General features: G+C 31.7%; 2 protein-coding genes across 4 annotated transcripts; one reads left to right on the forward strand and one right to left on the reverse strand.

Annotated features, from left to right (window-relative positions):
* Nucleotides 1–516: 516 nt before the first annotated feature.
* Nucleotides 517–14924, reverse strand: LOC113868703 (DDT domain-containing protein PTM). 3 transcript variants are annotated; one of them, XM_027504530.1, is made up of 11 exons: nt 14804–14924; nt 13014–14695; nt 12298–12909; nt 10685–11834; nt 9162–9447; nt 8952–9076; nt 6996–7456; nt 5947–5975; nt 3350–4021; nt 2965–3167; nt 1602–1716 (listed from the first exon to the last, which is right to left on the reverse strand). In XM_027504530.1, exons 2-11 carry the CDS (start codon nt 14675–14677, stop codon nt 1702–1704), a joined length of 5217 nt encoding a protein of 1738 aa, XP_027360331.1. In that variant the 5' UTR covers nt 14678–14695; nt 14804–14924; the 3' UTR covers nt 1602–1701. The 3 variants fall into 3 exon arrangements, with proteins under 3 accessions (XP_027360332.1, XP_027360333.1, XP_027360331.1); XM_027504531.1 differs by lacking the exon at nt 1602–1716 and adding an exon at nt 517–1153 and having other exon boundaries at nt 13014–14900; XM_027504532.1 differs by lacking the exon at nt 1602–1716 and adding an exon at nt 521–1150 and having other exon boundaries at nt 13014–14900.
* Nucleotides 14925–21517: 6593 nt separating this feature from the next.
* LOC113869277 lies at nt 21518–22063 on the forward strand. The gene is made up of 2 exons (XM_027505520.1): nt 21518–21827; nt 22032–22063. Exons 1-2 carry the CDS (start codon nt 21518–21520, stop codon nt 22061–22063), a joined length of 342 nt encoding a protein of 113 aa, XP_027361321.1.
* The last annotated feature ends 4265 nt before the right edge of the window (nt 22064–26328 follow it).

The following is a 26328-nucleotide window of genomic DNA, read 5'->3' on the forward strand; positions in this document are numbered from 1 at the left end:
TTAATAGAATTATTTAAATCAAGAAAAAATTAAGGTAATTCATTTACCTTTTTCGTTTAACATTTTACAGTTAGCTTTCTGATAATTTATTCGTGTTTTTAACATTATAGGGAATCAACATAAAACTTTTATATATAATAAATTCTAATCAATTTTCGTTAAATACATTCCATTTTTTTTTCATTTTTAAGATTCTATGACCATAAATTTGTTTTAAAAAATTAAATCCGATCAATTCTGATCAATTAATTAGTTATTTTTCAAAATCTTTCTTTAATATAAATCTTATAATATATTTTATTAATAATAGTAGTTTTTTTTTTTTTCTCTTTTCATCACATCACTCATCTTATTACTTTTTTTTTCCTGTTTTATACAAAACTGTAATATATACATACATACACACAATTAAAGCCTTACCTTTTAAAAAAAAGTTATTTAAATTGTCAAAAACTACACTTTTTAACAATTTAGATGAAAGGAAATGCAAATAATAGGGAATATGGTTGTTTAGTTGAAGCTACAAGTAGTATGATATACAGAGAATCTTGGAATAAGCAGCGTGTTAAAATGATGCACATAATAGTGAATACACCTTGGAGCTCGGGGTTACAAAAAAATCGAAAATAATTCCAAACTGGTCAATGACACCCAAAAAAATATACAGAAAAGGGTTCTATTTACTATCTGCGATTATCAATATTCTCTTTACCTAAATCTGCTATGATTTATATACTCCATTTCTTGAAAAGAGTTAATTTGACGAGACATCGGTTAAATCAGTTCTGGGGTAGAAAAGGTCCTACATTAAAGAATGCTGCTACAATGAATGCTGATGGGTTAGAATAACAATCATGAATATGTATGAACTCCACTATGCCCTGATTACAATTATCTTCAGCCTTTTGAGCTAGCATTTGTTTCATTATTCTTCTTTCCCTTTCGAGGACAGTTGAAATAGAAGGGAATAGAGCAGAAGCTTGATCAAGCCATCATTCCTCCTACAGCGAACCTGTCTAACAACTTTTTGTTTTTTTTTTTTAAGAAAAAAATAGAACTTTTGCCACCAAATCCTGCAGGAAGAAAAACAACCCTACAAGAAGCTGGCATCTGATGTCCCGCCCTGTCCTTTCAATGCCAATCATCAAACCTGCTACGAAAATAAACAAGTATAAGAATCTTGCACATACATGGAATCTGCAACGAATAAATTAAAGAACTTAATATTTTTAGTTGGGGAAATTGGACATAATGTACAACCACCAATAAGCATACTAATAGAATTGGGACACTCACGAGGGAAAATATAACAACTCGTTGTCTATGAGATACCACAAATAAAAGTTTATTTCTAACCATCAAATATAAGAAATCATACGCATCCTTAAGACTACAAATTCTTCATTTTAACCACCATTAATTTTATTTTGAAAAAGACAAGGTTAATACCACTTCTTACTTGGTGACTAATACTTTGTTACACTAGAAGGCTCCTCACCAACTACTGTATTAACCATTTTCAGCTTAACCCAAATGATTCCTCATATTAAAGAAGAAAAACCTCTACTTGAAGAATCTGGATCTGATTTCTGTAAACCCAATATCTACTAACTAACTAGTCGTATTAATATGCATCTTTCCACAAACAAATGTATCACAACCCCAGCATAGTGAAGATTTAATCCATGACAGCCAACAGTATTAATCGCAAGGGATCTGCATTGACAAGCAAAATTTTCACTTCAATTATTTATTGTAAAACTTAAACTACAGAAACATTTTATGTCATCTTCTCAAAAAGAAGGGGAAACTATAAAAACTTTAGCGAACATGTTATCATCAATGTACACAGCGTGAGGCAAAATTTGACAAAAAAACTATTAACTCCATATTCTAAAGACAATCAGTTTTTCCTAACAGCAGCAGAACTGCCAAATTATTAGAGAGAGAAAGATCTGTATGCAACTGAAGAAAACATACAGAAATTGCTTCTGAAGCATGCATACATGTCACGAAATATTTTTTGGAAAGAAAAAATTGATGAGTTTAATTTTGAGAGATTGTCAACGTAAAACTTTTATAACAATCATCTAATACAGTGTTGACCCCTCATCTAATGAATTTTACTATGTTAACAACTACATGACATGAGATATCAAATTTATTAAATGATGTAGCCTTAAATCATTCGGATAGGAATCTGGATCCAACTAAACTAGCAGAACCAAGATTCATTTAACCCAGTAGGCCACTAACTAAGGCTGGATCTATTACTAAAAATACAGTGCAAGTATATTCAACCCAAGGGGTCGCACATATATTTTCCATTTTTCAGATTTTAACTCGAGGCTTAGGGAAATTCTTCCTTGGCTGGGAGCAAGCGTTTCTCCAACTATCTTTGCTCATTATTTTTGTATCTTCCTATTTTCTCAAAATAATCCAATATCTCTGCTTCCAATTTTCATTCTGCGTGTAATCTCACTCTAGATAGGATTTACACCTATCACATTTCACAATGCACCAAAACAAAATTCTGTGCATTATTTTCAGCACCACCAATCCCCCTCAAAAAAAAGAAAAGAAAAGAAAAAGAAATTAACATTATTCTCCTGTATCATCGAAACCAAACCAATACAAGCAGATAAACTGCCCAACAATTGCCTTGACCACAGCACATAATTGAATTGAATAGGATACCAAACTTGAATCCAGTCGAGTATCAAATCCTCTAATAAACAAGTATCTCCAAAAGTTTAACATACATACAACTAACAAATATTTTCTAATATTAGGAAACCTTTGTATGCACAGTAGAAGCTATGACACAAAACACTAAACAAATTTCCCCATCCAAAATTTTATGCATTGTAAATGATTAAAAGGCACATGATTTGTTCACTTGACCTTTCATCATTTCATTCTCTAGGTCAATCAATAATTAAGGTTTAAAACAGGTAAACATACCTCACTGAGAGGATGGGGAGAAACAGGATTAGCTAACTCCTCTCCACACTCAATTGCAGCATCACCTTCAGTGTGAGACAATGTGTTAATCTTCATATGGGGACAGACTGGAGCAGGCTTATCACGACAAACATGGCATCTAAATCCAATAAGTTGTATGGTATTCTCCCTATTGAGCCCAAAAGCATCCCCATGAAACCAATCTGCATAATAGCATAGTATGTTCAAAATATATTTTGATAGACGTTCACAAGGTGCAGTAAACATGTACAGACATTTATAATATTATTTTGTTAACTTGCTACAAGTGTTAGTGTCTCCTTTCCCCACCCATCCCCTATCCCAAAAGGGAAGAAAACAAACGGAAAGGAAGAAAAGTACTAACCTCCACAGATTTCACAAGCAACATACATTGAGGTGCCCCCATTTCCACAGCAAAGGCTGCATTTAGGATAATCAAGAGACTCAGACAAATCTTCGGAGGAGAAAACAAGTTTTTTCTCTTTAAACAGCATTACTCGATCATCATCTGGCTTTCTAGACAACTGAAGACCATTAAGCCAGTAACTGTTACAGGGTTTTGTTCTTTTCTTATGTGCAGTAGTTACTGGCAAATTCTTATATTGGCCAGTAGTTTCCTTGGACTTCTGAGAGGCCACCTTCTTGGATTTATTTTGCTTTCCCTTTTTACGTCCTACATTCTTTTTACCTTGCATTCCTTTTTTATGTCCTCCATTCATTTGACTATGCATATACAAGGATTTGGCCTTCCTAGTAGAACGGCGAAGAGGTACGCTTGATGAGATCTTATTGTTTCGAGATCTCAATTGCCGTAGCTTACTCAATGCCTTTTTATTGCCTGTGAGGTTCATTGATTTACAAACTGAAGACACATGTTTACGTTTCTTTGCTTGAATATTCTGCAGTTTTGACTCAACTTTCCTTTTGTTAGTATTAGTCTTTGCACGCAAGCCATCCTGACATCTGTGACACGTATATGCACTTTTTGTACTTCTTGTGCCACCAGATTTCCTGACATGCCTCTTGTGGAAATATCCTATTAAATAAATAATGAGATATTGAAATGCAAATATATTTATGTAATACACTCAGAACGCAACGATGAAAAAGCACCAGAGCGCCAAATAAAACAAATAAATATTTAGTGAAACATACACACAAACTATTGCTCATGTGAAAGAGATTACAGAAAGTACTCGTAGCTTCCATCACAGAATTACCATATACTGTAAAACTGAAAAAACACAAGGATACCAAATAAAAAAAACTAGCTCTAGGGGAGAGGATTGTCATAGTCATCATAAGAAGTACTTTGGTTCAGTCATATACCTAATCAATATGAAATCTAAACATACTCTGCTTACAGACTTGAAATTTACTGGAGATTCAACACCAAGACAGGGATAGGCTCTAAATACCACATTATAATTGAGAATGAACTGGGCGGGCCTAACTCAATTCTTTCTAAGAGTTAGCTCTAGAAGGGAGGATTGCATTAGTCATACAAGGAGTACTTTGGCCACATCCTAACCTTTTCATTCAGTACTGAGGACAAAGTGAAATAATGAACTATAATTGATAGGAAAAAGGCAACCTAAAACATTTTGGACTTGGACCGGGGTACTAGATGTATGGCACATTGGCACGTGCACTTGACAACTAGCTACTAAAGAATGCCTACATAACTAAAACCCACAACATAGCAAACATAACAATATTTGCATCAATTGGTTATAAAATTGAACAATATATGATGAAAATCTCAATAATAGATTAATGATATCTGTTTGGCATAATATAGTGTCATGATTCATGAATCAACTATCCCAAAAGCTTTAAGTTAATAAGTGAAGTCACATTAAAGGTTTTACATTACATATTTACATTATTAACACACCATCACACAAAAGCCATTAGGCTTGAAGCATGATTAATGCTTAGATCCACCTACCTAATGCTAAAATTCAACTTTTTACTATGATAGACAATGTCGAACTCTAGTCCAATATCCAAATAGTCATAGAAGCCATGATACTAAATATCATGAACCAACTATCCATATAGCTTAAATACAAAAGGAAAATAAATATGAATGGTTTTATCCTTTATCCCTAACACATAGGAACACATTTTTATTGTCAGCTTATATTGTTGTCAGATGTTTATTTCACAGACCCTTTACACAAGGCTGCTAGCTATAAAGCTGAACTCACTTTAGTGTTCGACTAAAAATGTCAATCTATTATTTCCAGTTTTTCTTTTTCTCAATCTCACTGTCCCTTTCCCTCCCTAACTTCCTTCCATTCCCTTGTTTAGTGCAACATGGAACTTGTAATTTGAGCTCTTTTGTTCCAGCCACAAATTCCAAATTCTTATGCATTCGTATAGAGTGTGTTAGGCTTTTCTAATTATTCTCCAATCGACATATGAGCTATAGTTTTAGCATGTCAAAATGCAACTCCCTTTTTCTTAAAAAGAAAAAAAGCCTATGCACATTTCAGCATCTTATAATCCAGACATGTTTTTTATGGAGACCAATGGTGTTAAATACATGAGCTGAATATTTCACCACAATGCTGAATCATTAACCAGTATTCCATACAGGCTATTGAAACTTCAATTGAAAATAAATTACCATATTAACTCTGTCAAGAAGACTATGTTGAGATGACAATAAAAAATTGTGATTGTGACTAAACCCATGTGCCTACCAATAATCAGACAACGTTGAAAAGGCTTCATAAACAAAGAAATTAAGAGCAATATATTGATGAATAGTGATTACATTCATATGTGAAGACATTGAAAGGATGTCAGGTTCAGAGAGATACAAGTTATATGCTAAAATGGAATATAAAAAGGAGAAATAAAAAAAAATTGTGAAACAAATAAAACCATTCACTAGAGATACAAAGCAAAATAATGAGGAAAAAAAGGTCAGATTAAAAGACAAAAACACACCTTTGCAATGAAGGCAGCTAACAGCATCCCTGCCAATTTCATAAAAGGGTATATTTATAAGTATATTTTTAAGTAGCAAATTAAGTGCTTAATAACGCAGTAAGATCTTAGTGCACTTGCCTTTACTGCCACAAGTACCACACAAGATAGAAAGATGCATAAAGCAAGAAGTGACACGTATATCTATAATGATAAAATAAAAATTTATGACAGTGGGAAAAAAAAAGCAGCACAAGAAATTAAGACAATCAATCGTCTAATAACTCCATGAATCAAATTATCATGGTTCAACAATTCAACCTATGATGAATTCCTGATTCTGACTACTGAAGAAATGGAGAAATTCATTAAGACCCATGACAACTACAGCAAGGAGTAGCCCCTCAATTTCTCAAACCACAATCACAGTATACTGAAATCCAGATTGTTGCTGAGATTTAATACACTCCACAAATCTCCATAAATATTCTCACTAGGTGGCCTCACATGTGGGGCAAACCCAAAATTGAAAAATAACCAGTTCATAAGACTAACCCATCAAATCTTTTGACCATTCTACTGTCCTATGTTATCTACCATCAAGCCACTCAAGAAAACCCTAATTTTAGCCAAATAATTATAATCCTTCCACAGTCCTATATATTAAAGGTTTATATGCATAACATTTGTTAAAAGCTAATGTTGTAGAGACAAGAATATGTATTGATGTTGTGTTGATGAAAACTCAACAAACTCTATAATGGGAACACTAGATTTATTGCTTAAGAAGTATTTATTAGGTATATGTTGGTATAGTATAGACAACTATAACCAAGTATGGGTTATGGTTTTCATGACAGGTTCTGGGAGGATATTCAGGAAAGGAATATTCCTTTCATAGAGTCTTTTATTCATCCATGTAGTCTTTCTTCTTTAGTTAACAGACAGGAATATTATAGTAATCTAACGAAAAAATTAAAATAAAATTAAAGAAAAGAAAAGCCATATATAGTGTATCAGAGAAGGAACTTGTCAACAGTTATATAGATGAGAGAGAGTACTGCAAATACCTCACTGGAACATCTTTGTTGCAGTGCTCACACTGATGACAATCAGATCTTTCCATTCTGGAAAACAAATACAAAAATCCCCTTTGTTGAGGAACTTTCTTGTTTACTCTACCAATCTCAAGAATTTTTCCGAGTTTCTTATCATTGGACCTGCGGACAATTCTTTTTTCCTCAAAATTCTTTAGAAGATGCAATGGAACATAAGACTCCTCCAGCCAATATTTTTTCCTCTCACTTGAGGATTGCTCCAACAAAGAACCATGTTTAGTAACAATATCTGGAATAGCCCTTCTTTTACCAAAATCGAGAAGGAATTTCACAGATTGCCCTTCTGTGCACTTTCTGCGTACAATTGCTTTTTTGAACAGCCTGACTGATTTTCTAGATTCTTTGTCCAACACATATAGAGGATGGTTGTTCTCAATATCATGCCACCTTATGTTTGAATAAAGCTCTCTAACCTGAAAACATGAATAGTTTTCTTCAATTACAACCTATTTCATTACACAAAATGAAGTCAAGTTCATCAGCTTCTACCAATTATGAAAGGCCAGAGTGTAAATTGAAAAGAAAGATACCAACATGTGTGTACAATATCAGGACTTCAATATATTTACATCACTTTAACTCTCATGCTCATATGGGTGAACAATTATTCGTGCTCATATTGGGGTCCTATTCAAATTTGGATGGCAACATTCTTCCCTTCTGGTAGTCATATAACTTTTTTTTTCTAATCTTTTGGATAAAATCACTACAACAAAAGCAACCAAGACAGTAAGCCTAATTTCAGTTTCTCACTCTTTCTCTATTAGGCAAAGGTTTGTACATCTCAATATCTTCAACAATCAAACCCTTGGTATAGATAGTAATTTATCACGAATAATCTTTCACATATGTAGGCCCCAAATTGCACCTTCTCCAAATATCTGTGTTTTGTGCAGCTCAAGTTTGGAAACAGTAGTCCACTAATGTTTCCAGTGCAGGGAGGTTTTATACTTCAGTGTTTGACAAGCAGGGTGAAGATTTGGCATTACCATTTATTTTGTATCAGTTTCACTTAGTCTGTTTGAAGGATTTGAACAAAAATAAGGAGACAAAAGTTCAGCGACAACTTTTTTGCAGTTCTTTCATGCATGTGGTCAGAGCAGAATGCCTTGCATTTTAGGAGCATCTCATTGCTCCTAGATTTTTTATGTGATAAGGACCATGTTCATGACTTCTCAATAGTGCTCAGGCTCAGCATATTGCTGGTTCAACCATGCAAGAGAATACACAACTCTGTTGCACTCTTGAACTTCTCTGCCACTTGTTTATTACATTTTCTGTCTTGGATGATAACTTATCCCCTTCCTATTTGTACTCCCCTCTTTTCTCTAAAACAAACCTTTGTTTTATGCCAAGTAATATCAAGGCCTGAGATCAACAATCATAATCAATTCTATCTCTATACTCAAGCAAACAGAGGTAGTTGTATTATAAATTCCTTTTAATACATGAGAAATTAATCTGCTGAGAGGTAATAAAATATAAACCACATTATGTGCAATCTCCAATATTATAGTAAAACATAAAACAATTAACTCATCGAATAATCTATAGCATGCATAGTCTATAGCATCCATAATTCGAACTACTGTCCCCATCTCTTTACTTCTGGAAATAAATACAATAAAAACAACAATTGGCATATAATAGATAGTCAAGATTAAAAAAGACAGTAGAAGATGCATGATCTTCTTTTTCCCTAAAAGATTTAATCTATTTACATTGTGATTGCCTAAAATTTCTCACTTAAAATTAAATATTACACTACATAATAAATTGCAAAGTTTTCATTTTAAATGTACAAAAACATGTAAACAGTGTTTCAAACAGCCAAGCCACAACATCTGAATAGAAGACAACATATGGGTTGGCACCAGCTAATGATGAGCATTAGCCAGGTAATCATACCTGTAAAGCAAGCTGCTCAACACTTGTTGACATCTCAACAGCAGCTCGCCATGCAACATATCTGCTTCTCCTTGCAAAATCTGAATTCTCAAGATATAAAATGCCTGGTATCTTTGTGCAACCACCTACAGATTAAAATAATCATAAGATAAATAGGCTCCTAACTTGATCAACCACCAAGCATGATATATAAAAGAACAATTTGCAGACCTTGTCTAGCAGCCTTGGTAACCAAGGAGCGAGGCAAAACCTTCCAATTAAACAATTTTCGAGAAAGCCTACCACCTCTCCACCAGTACATCCCCAATCCACTAGCAGTATTTGAAGATGAACTCGTTTCAATATCTGAATACCGAGCCCTTTTCCTTCCAATACCATGCCTTGAAGATGTGCGTGAGTTGACCACAACATGAGTAGCTGATCCCATAGTAGCAACAGAGTCTACATGCTTTAACCAATCTGATGAAAGTGCAAGAGGACGCAGATTGGATTCTAGCTGCCAAATCCAAGATAAGACAGTGTCAGAGGTTCAAATAGAAATATTCAGCGAACAATGTAATTCCAAAAGCCATATGATGTTAGCCAGCTGGCTAAAACAAAGGCTTCTTTTCTCGCAAGCAGTCTTGCAATCAAGTAATTCCACAACATATTTTCAGCTTCATGAATAGTAAAGGTGTAACAAAAAGCATACAGACATGCATGCACATGAGGTGTATCATGATAACCCACTCCCCCTGGTATTTGAAGATCCTAATTGTAAATTACTGAAGGATTGAAAAATTAGAAAATTGATTTCTTGTTACACATTCCAATTTCCAGCCCAGGAGCAATTAATGACCACCAAAGTGTTTAGCCATGTTTAAGGAGTGGTTAACAAATAACCATTTAGAAGTATTTTTTTCAAGAATTTTTTGGTATTAGTACCACAAATGACATGTCTCTAATTCTTAGACTTCAAACCACTCACTTCACTGATGTCTATTACAATTACCACTTCGTCTAGCCCAAAATACCAGATCATTTATTTTCATATCATAAGGAGGCTGGTTCTTTACAGAATTACCCATAAGGAAATATAGGTAAACCATAATTCTACCTTAGTCTTTTACACCATGGAATAGTTTCCAATGATAAATTTCAAAACTTACAAACGATAAAGGTGGCAAGGATTATATGGCAGGGTGCATATTAGGTGGTTTTCAGGTATACTAGGTTCAAGGAATGCTCACATTATCAAGGTGTCTCTTTGCCATAAATTTGTCAGCAAATAGCATATGTTTACAGCTTATCTATGGTGCTCTGCCCCAGTTTGTCTAAAGGGAATTTCTATTACTGATAAGCGAAGAGATGCAACAACTCTGTTGCATCTTTGAGCCAATCTGACTCTATTTTTCTTCTCTTTCTTCTTTTAGGAGAATTTTCGATCCTTCTCCCTCCACATGTACATTATATCTTCTATTAAAATATTCTTCATTTATCAAATTGAAAAAATGGAAACAGAAAGCAAATAAAACCACCACCAAAGTTAAAATCTTAACCACACAAATGTCAAACTATTTAAACTAACAAAAATGGTTTTCTTTTTTATTTGATTCCACTAATTGTGAAAAGCAAAGAGTGCCAAAATAAGCCAACTAATAATGTCAAAAAGTATCTCATAACATGTAACCAGATATAAAATAGTATTAATGCTTTTAGTAGAAATGATTGACAGAGTGAAAACATATCCTTACCAGAAGCAATAATCGTTTAACAGGAAGAAAATCAGATGTCTTCAAAAGATCCTTTTGCCAAAGATTAGTTTGATGCAGATTCAACCAAGGACCCAACAAAAGGCCACGTAACCGAACCTCAAGAGAGAAAATATGACATATGATCTCTCTAAGGTGTCCATTCTGGATCTTCCTGGGTTGAAGCCCAATTAAAGTACTTTTTGGCACTTCCCAAACAGGCTTCACCACAGAATTAAACAAGCAATCCCTGTCTTCATTTGCAACTTTACAAGAATAGCACCACCCACATTTTTCCTTTTGTGCAGCTGCACTCAGGTTCTGAATACTTGGCCAATAGAAGTTACTAGATTTCTTCATAATGGCCTTTGATTGGTCAGAAATTATTTCTTCTTCAGACAAGGCAATATTCTTATTCATCTTTTCAGGTGACTTACACATAAACACTTGAGCAACAAAGGAGGCAGTTCGGGCAAAGCTGTAATAGTTTATGTAGTCAATTTCACAAGGTGCTTCTGAAGTATCCTTATTGTCTGTGGAGGGGGCAGCACTAGCACCTACTGATCTTAAGTTTATTTTATGTTTCACATCTATGCTGGAAGATGTCAAAAAACATTCACCAACAAGATGTTGTTTTTCTGAAACTCCTGATTGATTCAAGGATTCGTCAGATCTATTGGAATTTTTAGGTCCATATACCTGAACATTCTCAACACCTGATCTCATTTGTGTGGTATCAGCTGATCCTTCTGAAGCAATACAAGGACTTTCTATGGTTGTCATTGAGTCGAAGCGGTTCCCAGCTTTTGGAAACTCTTGGCCAAGATGCATAGAACAGTCAATAGTTGAATTTTCATCCAACTTTCTTTGATCATCAGCCTGATTCTTGTCCAAACATGTTTCTGAAGAAGTTAAAGGTGCTACAGATGTATGCATAGTAGAATATTCTCCCTTCATATGCATGTTCTCAATAGAACTTTGATTAAAGACACTAGTAGCCACACTAAAATTAGCAGGGATATCCCAATGCTTATAGATACCCATTAATATGCTTTCATATAAAGGATCCATAGATTTTAGAGCTTCCACTACTACATGTAGATCATTTCTGTGGTAGTAATTGAACAACAACCCTGCTTCAGATGTGTTTGACCTGCAAAGGTTTCAGCATTATAATAAAGCAAAACCATACTAAGATAAAAAGCAACACAACAGAGCAGTTTAGACTTTAGACATCTGAGATACGGGTTTGTGTTTTGCAGAACAACAAGAAAACTAACTACTTCAAAGTTCACATTCAATGGAAAAAAGTAAATTTAGGGAGTCAGTTTGTGATACAAAATAATGATCAAATAGACTAGGGAAAGCAAAAATGCAGGTAATCTATATGTTTTCTACTAGATGTGCTGAATAAATCTTGTCTTATACGTGGGGATGGATAACAGTGGGACAAGGTGCCAGGCACCCTAAAAGTCCAACTGAATGTCATGCGAACTCTTCCAATAAAAGGATTTGATGTTACACATCAAAAAATATTTGTCAAGCTAAGAGTAGAAAACAAGTGGTGGAGACAATAATATGCAATTTATCCAGAAAAAGGGCATAGCTACACTTACACTAATAGATAACCACAGCTGTTAAAATAGAGACGGCCATCAGGATCAATCCCTACCAAGTCTGCTCCTCGAAGTGACTTTCGTGAATTCATCCAAGCCTTGTGTGTGCCAATTGCACACTCTGGACAATACCAGTCACCTTCGGGCAGGTTGTCACTAGCAATTCCCACACACCTTGAGTGGAATGCAGCAGGGCAACCATCACAGCATATTAAATTACCATCCATCTTGCAAAGGCAACATTCATCACTGTTCCAGTCAGTTGTGTCATCCACATTCTCCTCAGTCAAGCAAGAACCACCAGAAACATCCATTACAGCTTTTCTTTTCTTGCAATTGTCAAAGTACATATTCTGATCAAAACCCATATCAGTCTCAGTAACCAAAGATCTTTTGTTAAGCTCTGATCTTATGGCTTCCACTTCAATCATATGATCACAAAGGTACTGAAGAATCTCAACCTTCACAATTACAGGTTGTTTGTAGTAATCAGTTCTGAACATTAGGTGTTTAAGGTCAAAACCAGTGTTAAATCCTGAACCATGAATCAGAAGATACTCAGCCATGAAAATAGGCCAGGTGACCAGGTCCAAAAAATCCCAGTTAAGATTCCTGCATTGGTGTAAAAATATAAAAATGAAAAATTACAAGAATAACACAGTTAAACAGATTCACTAGTAGCAGTGGGACTGATAAAAAATAGAAATACAATCTACCTCAGGCAATTAGATGCAGATTGGCAACCCTCTGAGGAAAGGTATTCCAAATGCTTTCTCAGAGTTTGCAAAATAGAGTCATGAATGCTGTCAAATAATATAGTTGGGATTTCAGATTTCAGTGCAGCTACAAGATCCTCTAACTCAAATGGACTCAAAAATAATAAAGTACTGAATGATCGTAAACAAGAATAAATAGAAAAAAGTTCAAGAACAGGAACGTCATCTAAAATCAAATTTTTAGAAGATGGGGGTAACTGCAGCTTTGGAAGAGGATCATTGCAATGTTCATATTTCTCAGAACCAGGGATTAGAGGATTTTCTTCAGTTAAGGTAACGGTTCCCAAGGAGAACAAAGGATCATCAGTGACCTGCACTGGTACAGTGCTTGAATCCTGTTTTCTAGCTGATGCCCGGCGAGAACTCCTCCTTAAAACTGTCTCTGGTGTGGATTTTAGGTTATCTGATACTTTTCTTCTCTTCCTTCGGCTATTTCCTTGTTTGCATGGACTCCCTGGATCATCTTGGCATTCATGAGTTATGACAAAACCACCTTCAGAATGACAGTCCATTCGCTGAACCATCACAGAATCACAGTCCCTAACAGAAATCACATTTGAAACCTGTAAAGAATCAATAGCTGGTGCGTCTTCTTTGACATGTTCCCCTTCCTTTCCCTCAATCAAACACAACGAAGTGTCATTAGATGCATGCTCAGCAGAAATATGAATCACCTCCACTTTGATAGCATCAGAGACATGATTCAAACTACAATGAACACTGTCATCTTCTATTGGTCTATGATTAACATTTGCATCTTCCTCTGGGAGCTGGCCCGTCTTACTAAACAAAGCATTTACCTCATAATGACCATTTGCACCAGCATCACCCTGAGCTTCCTTAACTTCTTCACACACCTCTACATTCAAATCAAATTTACATTCCCGCTGCAACGTTTCCCCTCCTGAACAACCCAAGTAACTAGCATTCAGGCTAACATCATCCTCATTACTCACATCCAAATTCAAATCAATACAATCTCTCCTTTTCAAACTATCCTCCGTGTTCAAAGGTGAACCACAAGCATCATTCAGATTGAAATCCTCGTTCAGATTAAGCCTAGAATTCAAATCAAGCTCATCCTTAACACAATTCCCATTAGCAGATACACCCTTCTTCAAATTCTCTTCAAACCCAATTTTCTTTCCCAGAGTTTCTCCACCCCCGTTTTCAATAACAGTTCCATTAACAATGCCTCTAAGATTCCCTCCATTCTCAATTCCCACATCCAAACCTCTCTCAAACCCACAACCTAATTCCAAATTCCCACCAGCAGCAGAAGCATTAGCATCCAAAACCCCCCTAAATTCACTACCCTCAGCCACCAAATTCTCACTAACATTACCTGAAGCTGCTTCAATTTCGCGCTTCCGCTCCAAGCGGCGCCGTTTCTTAGGCTTCCGACCAACCCGAGGCTTGGCCTTAGCAAGGTGGGGTTGAAATTGAATGAGGGAAGCAACATCAGAGGCTTCCAACTCCTCAGAAACGCCGTCTTGGTAGAGGATCTCGAAGAAGCCAGAGGAAGGGTCGTAGGATTTCACTGTTCCAGAGATAACCCCAACCCCCTTCACCTCTTTCTTAACACTTTTCCCCACAAATTCCATAGCAACACTGCAATCCTCCTAACACAGTACACAGTTTGTGATCTCTATAAGCAGCAAATAGGGAGGGAATTTAAAAAAAAAACTCAATTGATAGAAACTAAAAATTGAGGAAAGAGAAGACCAAACCTTTGGTGCCTTTGGCGCAGTAAAAGAGAGAAATTGGGAATTGAAATGAAGGGGTAATCGACTAAACCCAACCAACGGAAAGAGAGAGAGAGGAAGTTGGAACGAAAGCCAAAGGAGTGTCTCCCTCTCTCTAAAGTGGAAATGGGTCAAACCAAGTAGTACGGACTGCGGAGGCTGAACCAAACAGTAACAATTCTTACCCATTTAAATTTTTTTAAAACATTTACTATTAAATTCCAACATTTTTTTTTATCTTTAATAAACACCTGAATTAACTAAAAAATTATATTAATTTAATTAATTATTTTAAATTTGAATAAATAAAAATAAAATTAGATTAAATATTTTTAAAAATTTATCATCAAAAAATTTACAAATAAAATTATTTCTTTTAATACATAATATTTAAATTTAGAATTTTATTTTTAAAAAATATGCATATATTATTTAAAGTGTGTGTTAAGTTTCAATTGCATAACAAATTAAAAAAGAAGAAGATAAATATAGTGCTGTGAAGAAAAAAGAATAATGTTTCGGTACTCTCAGGTCTTTTCTACTATCTATCCACATACCTAAAACTCAGTTGCATGTCTGTGTCTTTAAATATCGAAAATCATTTTTTAGCTGAACAATATTGCACAATATAATAAATTAGATATAATATTTTTTATTAAAAATTAATATAATTTAATATATTTAATAAAAATATAATTAAATATATTGATATTATTAAATATTATAAATTATAATAAAAAATTATTATATATAACATTGCACAGGTAAAAAAAATCTATATCTAAATATCTAAGTGATGATTATAAACACACTCTCATTTTTTAAAATAAATTAGCTTCTTCTTATACAGAGATATATTTTCTTATATTATGATATATATATATATATATATATATATATAAATTCTATATCCAATGAAATTAATACTTTAAACTAATTAATTAATTAAAAATTAATAAAATTTATAACGTTTGATTGATAATAAACTCTATTTAATAAAATAAATAAATTTTTATAAGAAAAAAAAATAAATTACAAATTAAGTAACAAAGGAACTCTTGTACTCACTAAGAGTTTGAGAAGCTTAAAATTTTTATTTTTTTTCATTATATTGATAATAGTATTTTTATATTACTTACTTCATTTAAGATCTTGTTTGGATGAGAGATGAAATAAAAAAAAAATTACTTTCAATAAAAAATAGTGTGGTTTAAACCAAAAAAAAGAAAGATTAAAAAATAAAATAAAAATATTTAATGTTTAAATGAGCTGAAATAAGAGAAAATAAAATTATAAAAAATACATTCCCCATAAAGAAAAACATGAAAAGAAATAATTAAAATATAATAAAAAATATTTATAAAAATTAAAATTAATTAAATTTTTTATTATATTATTTTTAATAGTTTTTATTTTTATGTTTTTAATATTATTCTAATAATTTTAAAAATTAAAATTAAAAAGAAAAACAGTTCTACATATATGACAACTAAAAAAACTCGTTCTCTCCCTTTCTGATATCATCTAAACTATAAAAAAAATTTATTTTTCTTTCTATTTCTTTCTCTACCCTTTATTTTTATGTCATTTAAACAAACTGTGAAGCATGATACACTGTAACTACTAATTTTTTAAAAATTATAAAATAATTATTATAAATATGGTAAATTTACAAAAAAAAATATTGTTATATACATAATATTTATATCATATAAATTTTTTTTCTAAAAAATATTTATTATTTCTAAAAATTAATCCTAAGTATAGCAAATTTATAATTTTTTCCATGTTTATTATTACACATAATTTCACCCGTTATATTTAAAGGACTTATATATATATATATATATAACTTTTGACTTAATTCTTTATGATAATACACTATTTATAAATAATATTGTTTTATTTTTATTTTTATTTTTATTTTGAACATGCTTTATTAGCTTGGATTTGTATGATGTGCAGTAACTCTCTCATTTTTTTAATAAATTACGCAATGATTGTAATAAATTTTACAAATTTATGATTTTACTATCATACTCTTAATTAATGTTACAAAAAAAATTATCTCACTCTTAAATGTTATGCAATCTAAAAATCTTCTAAAAAAACTGTACTAATTATTGATATTTATATTATAAATAAAAATTTATTATTTAAATTTTGAAATATTAATAGAATTTTATTCACAATTTATCATATGTCACACAAAAATTGATTTATAATCATTAATAAATTATATAATCTTTTGTTGTAATAATTTTACTTCTTACATCTATATTTATTGACTTTGTTTTAAATTTTAAAAATTAAAGTTGTTATTTAACTTTTTTTATATTAACTTTATAATTTTTTACATTTTTTAAAAATATTTATTTTTATATTTATAAAAATTGTAATTTTTCTAAGTTTTTTAATTTGAAGTTACTTTAAGAGTCTTATATAATAAATTAATATTATTAATTATTAATATATATTAATTATTGACATTTAATTAAAAAATTTGTTGATACTATACAATAAAAATATTATTTTAAAGTTATTTAATTTTATTAAAAAATTATCATTTTGATTCATATTGTTCATAATTATAAAATTCAGTTAAAATAATTTTTTAATATTTTTAAAATTAATTTAATTATATATAATTATTTAAATGATATAAATTTATATTTTAATTATTAAATTATATGTATATATTTATTCTAAAATAAATTATATGTGCATTAGACAGAATACTAAACTAATTTATAATACTACAATAATCATAAAAAGTATTTTTTATTTTTTATATTTTAATCATTGTACTTAGTTAGTAGAGATGTATGATATGTGATAACTATCAAATCTTTTTAAAAAGATTACAAAATGATTACAATAAGTAATTTATGATTTTTTTTGTTTTACTTTTAATCAGTATTACAGAAAGCTTTACTTTTTATTGAATGTTATATATTCTAAAGACCTCTTATGATAGAAAAAAAAATCTACGTTAATTGTTTATTATACTATTATAATAAATATTATTTTTTTTCCTTTTAGATAATTGTTTAAGTGATTTGAATCTTTTTTAATTTGTGTAAAAATAAGATAGTTTAGGTTGTTTTTGCTAAGTAAATATTATTTTATTTAAACAAATTAAATGAAATAACTCAAAAAATACAATTGCATAATAGAAAAATAAAAAGTAACAGTAGAGGAAAATGGAGGAGAAGCAAATTAACTTGAAATTTATCAGTGTACTTTATTTGAAGGATGGTCTAATCTTTTGTGGCATAAGTCAAAATTACTATAAGATTTTATTAAATTTATATTGAAATAAGAAGTTGTGTTTTGTGGTTTTTGCAGATATATGTTGTCAGGGTTATAAAGACCCTTTTTGTGTGAATTGTCTTTCTTGTTCCATGTGTTTTAACAAAGCAGTAGTAACACTAGGAAGGTTTTTTATGACTAAAGGAACATGCAATATATCATTGAGTTTAAATGTAAGGTTGGATAAAGTGGAATGCAACAATGAACTGCCAATATGAGGTATTTCCATACCTGAACCATTCCCAACATAGCTTCCTAGAATCAAGTTGGTTGGGTCAAAGATGAGGTGAACAGTGAAAGGGCTATAGCCAAGAAAGCTTGCCAAGGGTTTGAGTTTGTTGCCATTGAGGAGTTATAAAAAGAGGTGGTGGGAGGAAGGGAAGGATGTCGAGCATGATTGTTAGGATTGTGGAAGTTTTGATCAAACCAAAAGTAGCATTCCTTTCACATAGTTGACAATGAGGTTGATTTTCTCCATTCCAATTGGATCCATGTCCTCTTGCACTATTTTGGCCTCTACCATAGACTTGTCCAATTTGAGCTAAGTTGCCTTGAATCAACCCAAGCTCCATTTTTCAGATCTTCTTGCACAAGGAATTGCCATGGTGATAGATGCACCATAGTTTTCTTTGAGCCCTTCCAAGACTGTTTCAATGTGGTCCTTCTTCACTTCCATTTTCTACTTGTTCATCTGCAGTGGTGGCAAATCTTGATGGCATTTTGCTTTGAAGGAGATGATCCTTAACCTTGTTGGCTTTGATACACACCAAGACTTGCTTTTTCCACTGAATGAAATTGTCATCGTCCAATCTGAGTGAAATGAAGTTTGCGAACGGCTTTAGAGTAAAACTCGTTTAAGCTGCGAACGTATTAAGGTCTCTATGGATCGTTGCAGCTCTGATACCATGTAAGGTATCAAAAACTTATGCAAGATGCAAAGGAAAACTTGAACAGAGAAGAGAGAGATGAATGTAATTGCTTTTTGATTGAATATAGAGAGAGATACAAATGTTACTATTTATACTACATAATAATTGATAACAGAATTATAACCAGAACTTCCTAATTGGGCTTGGGCTTGGGCTTTTTCTCCTCTAACAAGGTTTAGACCAATTTTGATCGTTGAAGGTATTACTGAGCATTGACAATAGTTTGGTTCAATGGTAAATTTTGTGATACCTTCTTCTTCTCTTGGCTTTCTCCCTTCCTTCGTCTTTCTTATTTTTTAACTTATGCAAGACATATATGATAGTTCACAACCTTTATCATTAATAATAATAATAATAATTTATATTCAACATCACTTAGACACATTATAATAATTAATGTACAACAAGAGATTTTAATTTAAAAAACTCTCTTATATCACTTTAATTGAAATATCTTATTTTTATTCTTAATTTCTATTAAATTGTTGTTTATCATTGTCTATCACAAAGTGGTATTTCACATACATTGATTCATACTAATGACTAAACTATATCATGTTGAGTAAGCTTAAGAGTAGATTGAATTTTATCGTTGCCTCCATTTTTCTTCTATTGTTATTTTTTTTTTCTATTTTGTAACATATTTATTTAAGTGAATTTTGAGTCGCTTAAACAATATTTGTATGCTTTTTATGTTATTTTTACTAATTTATTTAAGTGAATTTTAATTCATTTAAGTTAAAATGAACTTCATAGTTTTATTTTTGTATAAATTAGAGACGATCTAAATTTTTATTTAAGCACTTATTTAAGAAGTTTAATTTATCATAATAAAAAATACATTTTCATTAGTTTCTGTCAACCTATTAATATAAATTTTTTCTGGATTTTTATAAAAAAAATTTGGATGAGACCCAAGTTTTAATTAGAATATTAACAGAAATGCGATAAATAAAATGAAATGATTAAAATATAAAACGAGGTCAACTAAATGGTACGGAAGTTTATAAAAGTACATGTTTTTATTTTATTGGTTAAATTTAAATTAAATATAAAAACAATAGTTACAGATTTTACGAAAATCAAGATAGATAATGTTAAATTGTTTTTGTTATTTATTAGTTAAAAAAGTTTATAGTACCTTTTATAATTTAAAGTGTTTAGTATTTTTTTTGTTACACGTGAAATAATACTGATTATTAATTTTATAGGTAAAAAAATATAATAAATAATGAAGTTAGCGATTTAATTAAAAAATATTAATATTTTTATTTTTAAAATATTAAAAAAATCACGAACATTAAATTAAAAAATATAAAATACTCCTTCAAATTTATCGCAATAAGTACCTTATTAGTTTCGTATGATTTAATAATTTCTATATATAATTAGGTTCAAGTTAAACACATAAAATGATCTGGGCTTTATTCTTAGATTGGTTTCGAACTCTTTGATTTTGAGTGGATATCATGTTAGACTTAAGGGTTATTGGACCTGATGATGGAGTGGTGTATGTACGAGGAGAGGAGGTAAACCAGGTCTATAATGTAAAATCTTGACCAAAATAAAATAGAACAATGTACAAATAAGTTTTTGGACTCAAATGTTTAACAAAAAAGGAAACTAGACCTAAAAATGGATCTAGCAAAGGCATTTTCTTTGATTGTATTTTTTATAGATACTTTTTTATATTTTTACAGTCAAAAAGTTAGAAGAAACTTGAAAATTTTCTGAACAAGACGAAGTACATTTTATTTTTAAGCAAATTTGATTATATTTGCTTTCTTAAAGTGCTTTCTCTTTTACTTTTTTGCTACTAATTAAAAAATTTAATAAAGTAAAATGCCAAGGCTCTTTTTTGTACCCCAAAAAGCCATGGTTTCGTTTGCTTTCAGCCGCCTAAAGTATAACGGTCACATACTTGGTGGTTCACTTCAAACAAATGTTTCTCTTGTTAATTTACATCAAGTTTAAAAGGCAATGTGCTAGAAGTAACAATGAAGTGATACCATTTTATTTTTTATACGTCTTGATAAGATCTATTTGATTTGTCCCATGTAACTGTAATGTTATATGTTGTCCTGCCGTACGTAGTATATGTTCAAGGAAAATGGCAACTATAGGCTTAATTTGATGAATGTCTTCCCTCTGTAAAGGATCATATGCATAGCAATTTGGTGAATTTCACATTTTCACGTACATGTTCAATTTCATGTACATAGTTCCTCACGAAATTCTAGCTACAACAAATTTTTTAAAATTTGAAGTGCGATTTATTCGTTGTAGGAGTTGACAAAACGTAATAAAATATGACAAAAAGACATAAAATTATTATAAAATTTTTAATTCCCATTTCTATATAAACGGTCACCAAGTCATAGCATTGTATTACAAGGCGTTTTCTAAACATTAATCGTTGTGGGTTCTTTTGATAGAAAGATAGAAAGAAGGACAAAGAATGGGAAGTTCTTGTTTGACTTTAACAATATTGGTGATTGCTGGATTATTGATATATAACACAAGTGAGGTTTCAGCTCAATGTGGAGGGAGCATAACAGATGCTATATCTTCGTGTTCTCAGTATGTGCAGAAGACTGGGCCAACGATTCCTCCATCACCAGCGTGTTGTGTAGTGTTGAGAAAATTTGATGTGCCATGTGTCTGCAAACTTATTACTAAGGAAGTTGAAAACTTTATCAGTGTTTCAAAGGCCATCTTTGTTGCACGCTCTTGTGGATTGAATGTTCCCCCGGGAATGCAATGTGGACGTAAGATCTTCTACCTAATTCATTTGACTTTCAACATATTTTAATTTCTCTTGACTTTAGCTAATGGAGGAATGTTAATATCACTCTATTTTCATCAAATTATAATTGGTCTATTTTCTTTTAAAAAAAAGTCTCTGTGGTAAGGTAAGTGTTTTATTTTTAACGAAAAGAACTGATATTAAACTTGGAATGTTATTGTTTCAGCTGTTAAAGTGCCGCCAAAAGTGATGAAGTGAAGACCTTCTTGCAGTGCCTTATAATTGAATAAGTGTCTTCCGATGTATGCTTGGAGATGAAAGGAAGAACCATGTTTAAAATGGAATATATCCATGTAGTGTGCATGTTTGAAACTATTTTTTTTATCAGCTGCTTGAAACTAAATAAAATCATGTTAAATATTTTAATATAAAAGTTATAATAGTGTTATAATGATTTCACATTTATAGTTTCAATCTAAACATTTTAATAATAAATTAATAATATAAAAAAATTAGTGTATATTATTATACAACATTAAAGTCATAGATGACTTCATCTAGTTAAAAGTTATGTTTAAAAAATTAAGATATTTTCTAATATTATGAATCAATTTTACACTTTGTTACAGAAGAGTTGTATAGATTTTACATGAATGATGACATGGTTGTTAGAAAATATTTTGTTAGCTTTATAATTTTAATTTAAATTAGTTTAAAAAATAAATATATTTATTAATAGCTTTTATTTGATCTACCAATTGTTCTTATTTTATAGTATATAATGAGTACAAAAGTGATAAGTGCACAATCATTTTCACCTTTTTTCTCTCTCTTATGTCGTACATTACACATCATATAACTATATTTTCTTGCATTTCTACAAATGGTGTTTGCTATTTGTCATGGTATATTATATTTTTTAAATTAATAATTTTGATTCTTCAAATATTTTGAAAATTAAAAAATATTTATATTTTTTAAATAAATCATTAATTTTATTATATATCTCACAATAAAAATTACCTTTTACATGTTTATTATTAAAATCATGCAACGATTTTTCACGTATTTTGACCAATATGCTGATGTACTTTTCATTATATAAAAAAGAGAGACTTATATCTGTATATTAAAACTGTACACTTACACGTATTAATTAATTGATTAAATCGTTAAATTATTTTTTTATATTAAATTTCATATATATATTAACTTCAGTTAGAAACAACTTCCACTATTATTAACTCTTATTAACCTTCCGTTAGTGATAGTCAGTTACTTTGTCATAATGTCAAGTTATTAGAAGTTTGTTAGCTAAGTTAGTCACATCCTCGTTATTTCCCTCCTCTCAAAGTTGTATATATATTCTTAATTCTTATTAACAAATATACGATGTTATTCAGTGAAACAGTTTCCTTTAATATGGTACAAGTGAAAACTTTCACTCTATCTCTCTTATAAACAATTAAAATTCTGCTTTATTCTCTTGGTGTTCTTTATTCAACTTGTGTATTTTTGCTTCTGTTCTCTTCTCCTTTGAAGCTATGGCTCAAGTTTCTCCAATGGATGAAGTTTCCAATCCTTATGTTTTGCATCCTTCAGATCACCCTGAGTTTGTTCTGGTCTCCCAGGAGCTTTCTTCTGATAACTATTCTTCATGGAGTAGATACATGTGTATTGCACTTTCTGCCAAAAACAAATTTGGCTTCATTGATGGGTCAATTCTTGACCTCTGTTTTATTCTTCTTGGGATCGAAACAACCAAATCATCATGTCTTGGATTCTTAATGTTGTTTCAAAAGATTTGGTGGAGAGCATCATCTTTGCCAACATTGTTGCTGAGATGTGGCATGATAAGTCTGTAATTAAGCCCTCCTTTACAGCCCATATATTTATATTTGACATTTATTTTATTTGAATTTTACACTAATTTATATATTAATTGTGCAGTTTGGTATAAAGAGGCCGCAAGTGGATTTTGGGTGTTTCTTAGGCCCAAATTGATGGAAGATTAGAGTTTTGCAGCAGTCAGCACGCTCAGACCCATTCAATAAGCACGGGGTGCCTCGAGCCCATGCATGGTCGTGCTTAAGGCCTTGCACGGTCGTGCTCATCTGCGGGAAGCTCATTTATGAAGAGTTTGTAGGGTTTTCAAATCCTATAAAAGGGAAGATCTCAGGCATCGTAGAGGACCGTTTTTTGATATCTTGGCTTTGGCTCTAGAATACATTTGATCTCGTCTCTCTTGCACGGTATCCTTGGCACATGCTTGGTGGGACTTGAAGCTTCGAGCGATCGTACTTGAAGATCGGGAACACATCTCACACTCTAATTTGCTATTTCTTTTGATTATGGCTTTGTTTATGATTGTTTTAGTTCTTTTCTTTAGCATGAGTAACTAAGTCCATAGCTAGGGTTATGAGAACTATTGTTAATGAATTTATGGAATTTTGATATTTGAATTTAAATTTGACTTCCGTTTTGTGATTAGATTTTATCTTATTGCGCTTCTTTCTTAATCCTAATTAATTGTATCGTCAGGCGACCATACCTCGGTTAATTAATAGATCTATAGGGTAAAATGAGACAAAGGATTAGGTAGATCAAACCAATCTTTCTCTTCTAATCGTTATTAAATTAACAAGTTCATAGGTTCCTTAAACTTTCTCAAATTGATGTCTTGCATGACCATTGGAGATATTAATTTAGAGAAAAGAATATTAATATTGCATGACCATTGGGTATTAATAATATTCGTATGAATGATTGGTAATCACAAGAAAATCGAATTTAGAGTTAAATAGAAAAATAACATAAAGAATTGAATGAGAAAACCCATATGCCCTAGGTTCCTCTTTGATAAGTTCAACCAAAACGTGCATTTGTATTCCTTGCTCTTAGTTCTTAGTTTTATAATTGATTTTATAAATTCTTATTTTTAATTAATCTCGTATCTTTGAAGCTTAAACAATTGAATTAGGAAATTCTTAGTAATTAAAAATCAATCCTTGTGAGACGATATTTCGGGAACTTAATTTAAGAACCCTTTATTACTTCTCGATGAGTATACTTGCCCTCCGAACATGGCAAGATTTGCAAACTCGGTTCAAGCAACAAAATGGTCCAAGGGTGTTTGAACTCAAGGTAACCTTTTTGTGAATCAGTATTATACCAAATTGAAAGCCATCTGGGAAGAGTTGAATTCATTCAAAACCCCTTGCACCTGCACTTGTGGAGGCTCTAGATCTCTACTCGAAGGTTTCAAACAAGAATATCTTCTTTCCTTTCTCATAGGGCTTAACGACTCATACTCCTCTGCTCGAGGACAAATTCTACTGCAAGAACCTTTACCCGATGTTACTAAAGCCTTTTCCCTCATCCTTTAAGAAGAGAAGCAACAACAGGTTGGTCAATCTTCTGGCATCTAAGAAACTCAAATGGCCTTTGCAGTCAAGTTGAACATTGAAAACAACAAAGCCAAAGGCAAGAAAGAGAGACCTCAATGTTCTAATTGTGGCTACATTCCTCAACCTGTCATTCAGCCATGAACAGTTGAATATACTACAGAAATCTCACATTTGAGCTCCTCTAATGCCATCCCTGATGTCATTCAACCCATTCAACCAAGAAAGTCATCAAGAATGCCCAAAACCTTTGCCTACTTAGCAAATTATGAACATAACATCCCACACCCCATGTCCAATTTCATGGGGTATAACTCTCTAGCTCCATCCTATCATAACTACATCATGCAAGTTGATTCAAATTTTGAACCTCAGTTTTACCATCAAGCACCAATAATGGAGGAATACTATGAAAGAAGAATTGGATGCTATAGAGGCAAACAACACCTGGACTGTAACCACTATACCCCTTGGAAAATATTCTATAGGTTGTAGATGGGTATAGAAGGTGAAATACGATGCTGATGGAACAATAAATAGACATAAAGTTAGATTAGTAGCAAAAGGCTACACACAACAAGAAGGAATTGATTTCATGGACATTTTTCCCCTGTTGCAAAACTCATAACTGTGAGAGTTCTCCTATCTATAGTAGCCTCCAAGAATTGGCACTTAGCACAACTAGATGTTAATAATGCCTTTTTAAACAGAGATCTCTTTGAAGAAGTATACATGGACTTGCCTCTTGGATATCCGATTAAGGGAGAGAACCTAGTTCGTAAACTCAATAAGTCCATATATGGGCTCAAACAAGCTTCAAGATAATGGTTCATGAAGTTCTCCACCACCCTTATATCCTTAGGATTCTCCCAATCTAAGAATGATTATTTCTTTTTTACTAAAGTAACTAACTCTAGTTTGTTTTCTTATTGGTATATGTAGATGATATTATCATTACCAGTGCATCCACAGCAGCAATATCTCAGATTAAAGAGCAACTACATAAAGCATTCAAGTTAAAAGATCTCGGATCATTGAAATATTTTCTTGGACTTAAAGTAGCTAGATTATCTAAAGGAATTTTCCTCTCTCAAAGGAAATAAACTCTTTCACTACTTG

Source organism: Abrus precatorius, unplaced genomic scaffold (genome assembly GCF_003935025.1).
Source record: "Abrus precatorius isolate BTA unplaced genomic scaffold, Abrus_2018 Scaffold6, whole genome shotgun sequence".
Taxonomy (NCBI): Eukaryota; Viridiplantae; Streptophyta; class Magnoliopsida; order Fabales; family Fabaceae; genus Abrus; species Abrus precatorius.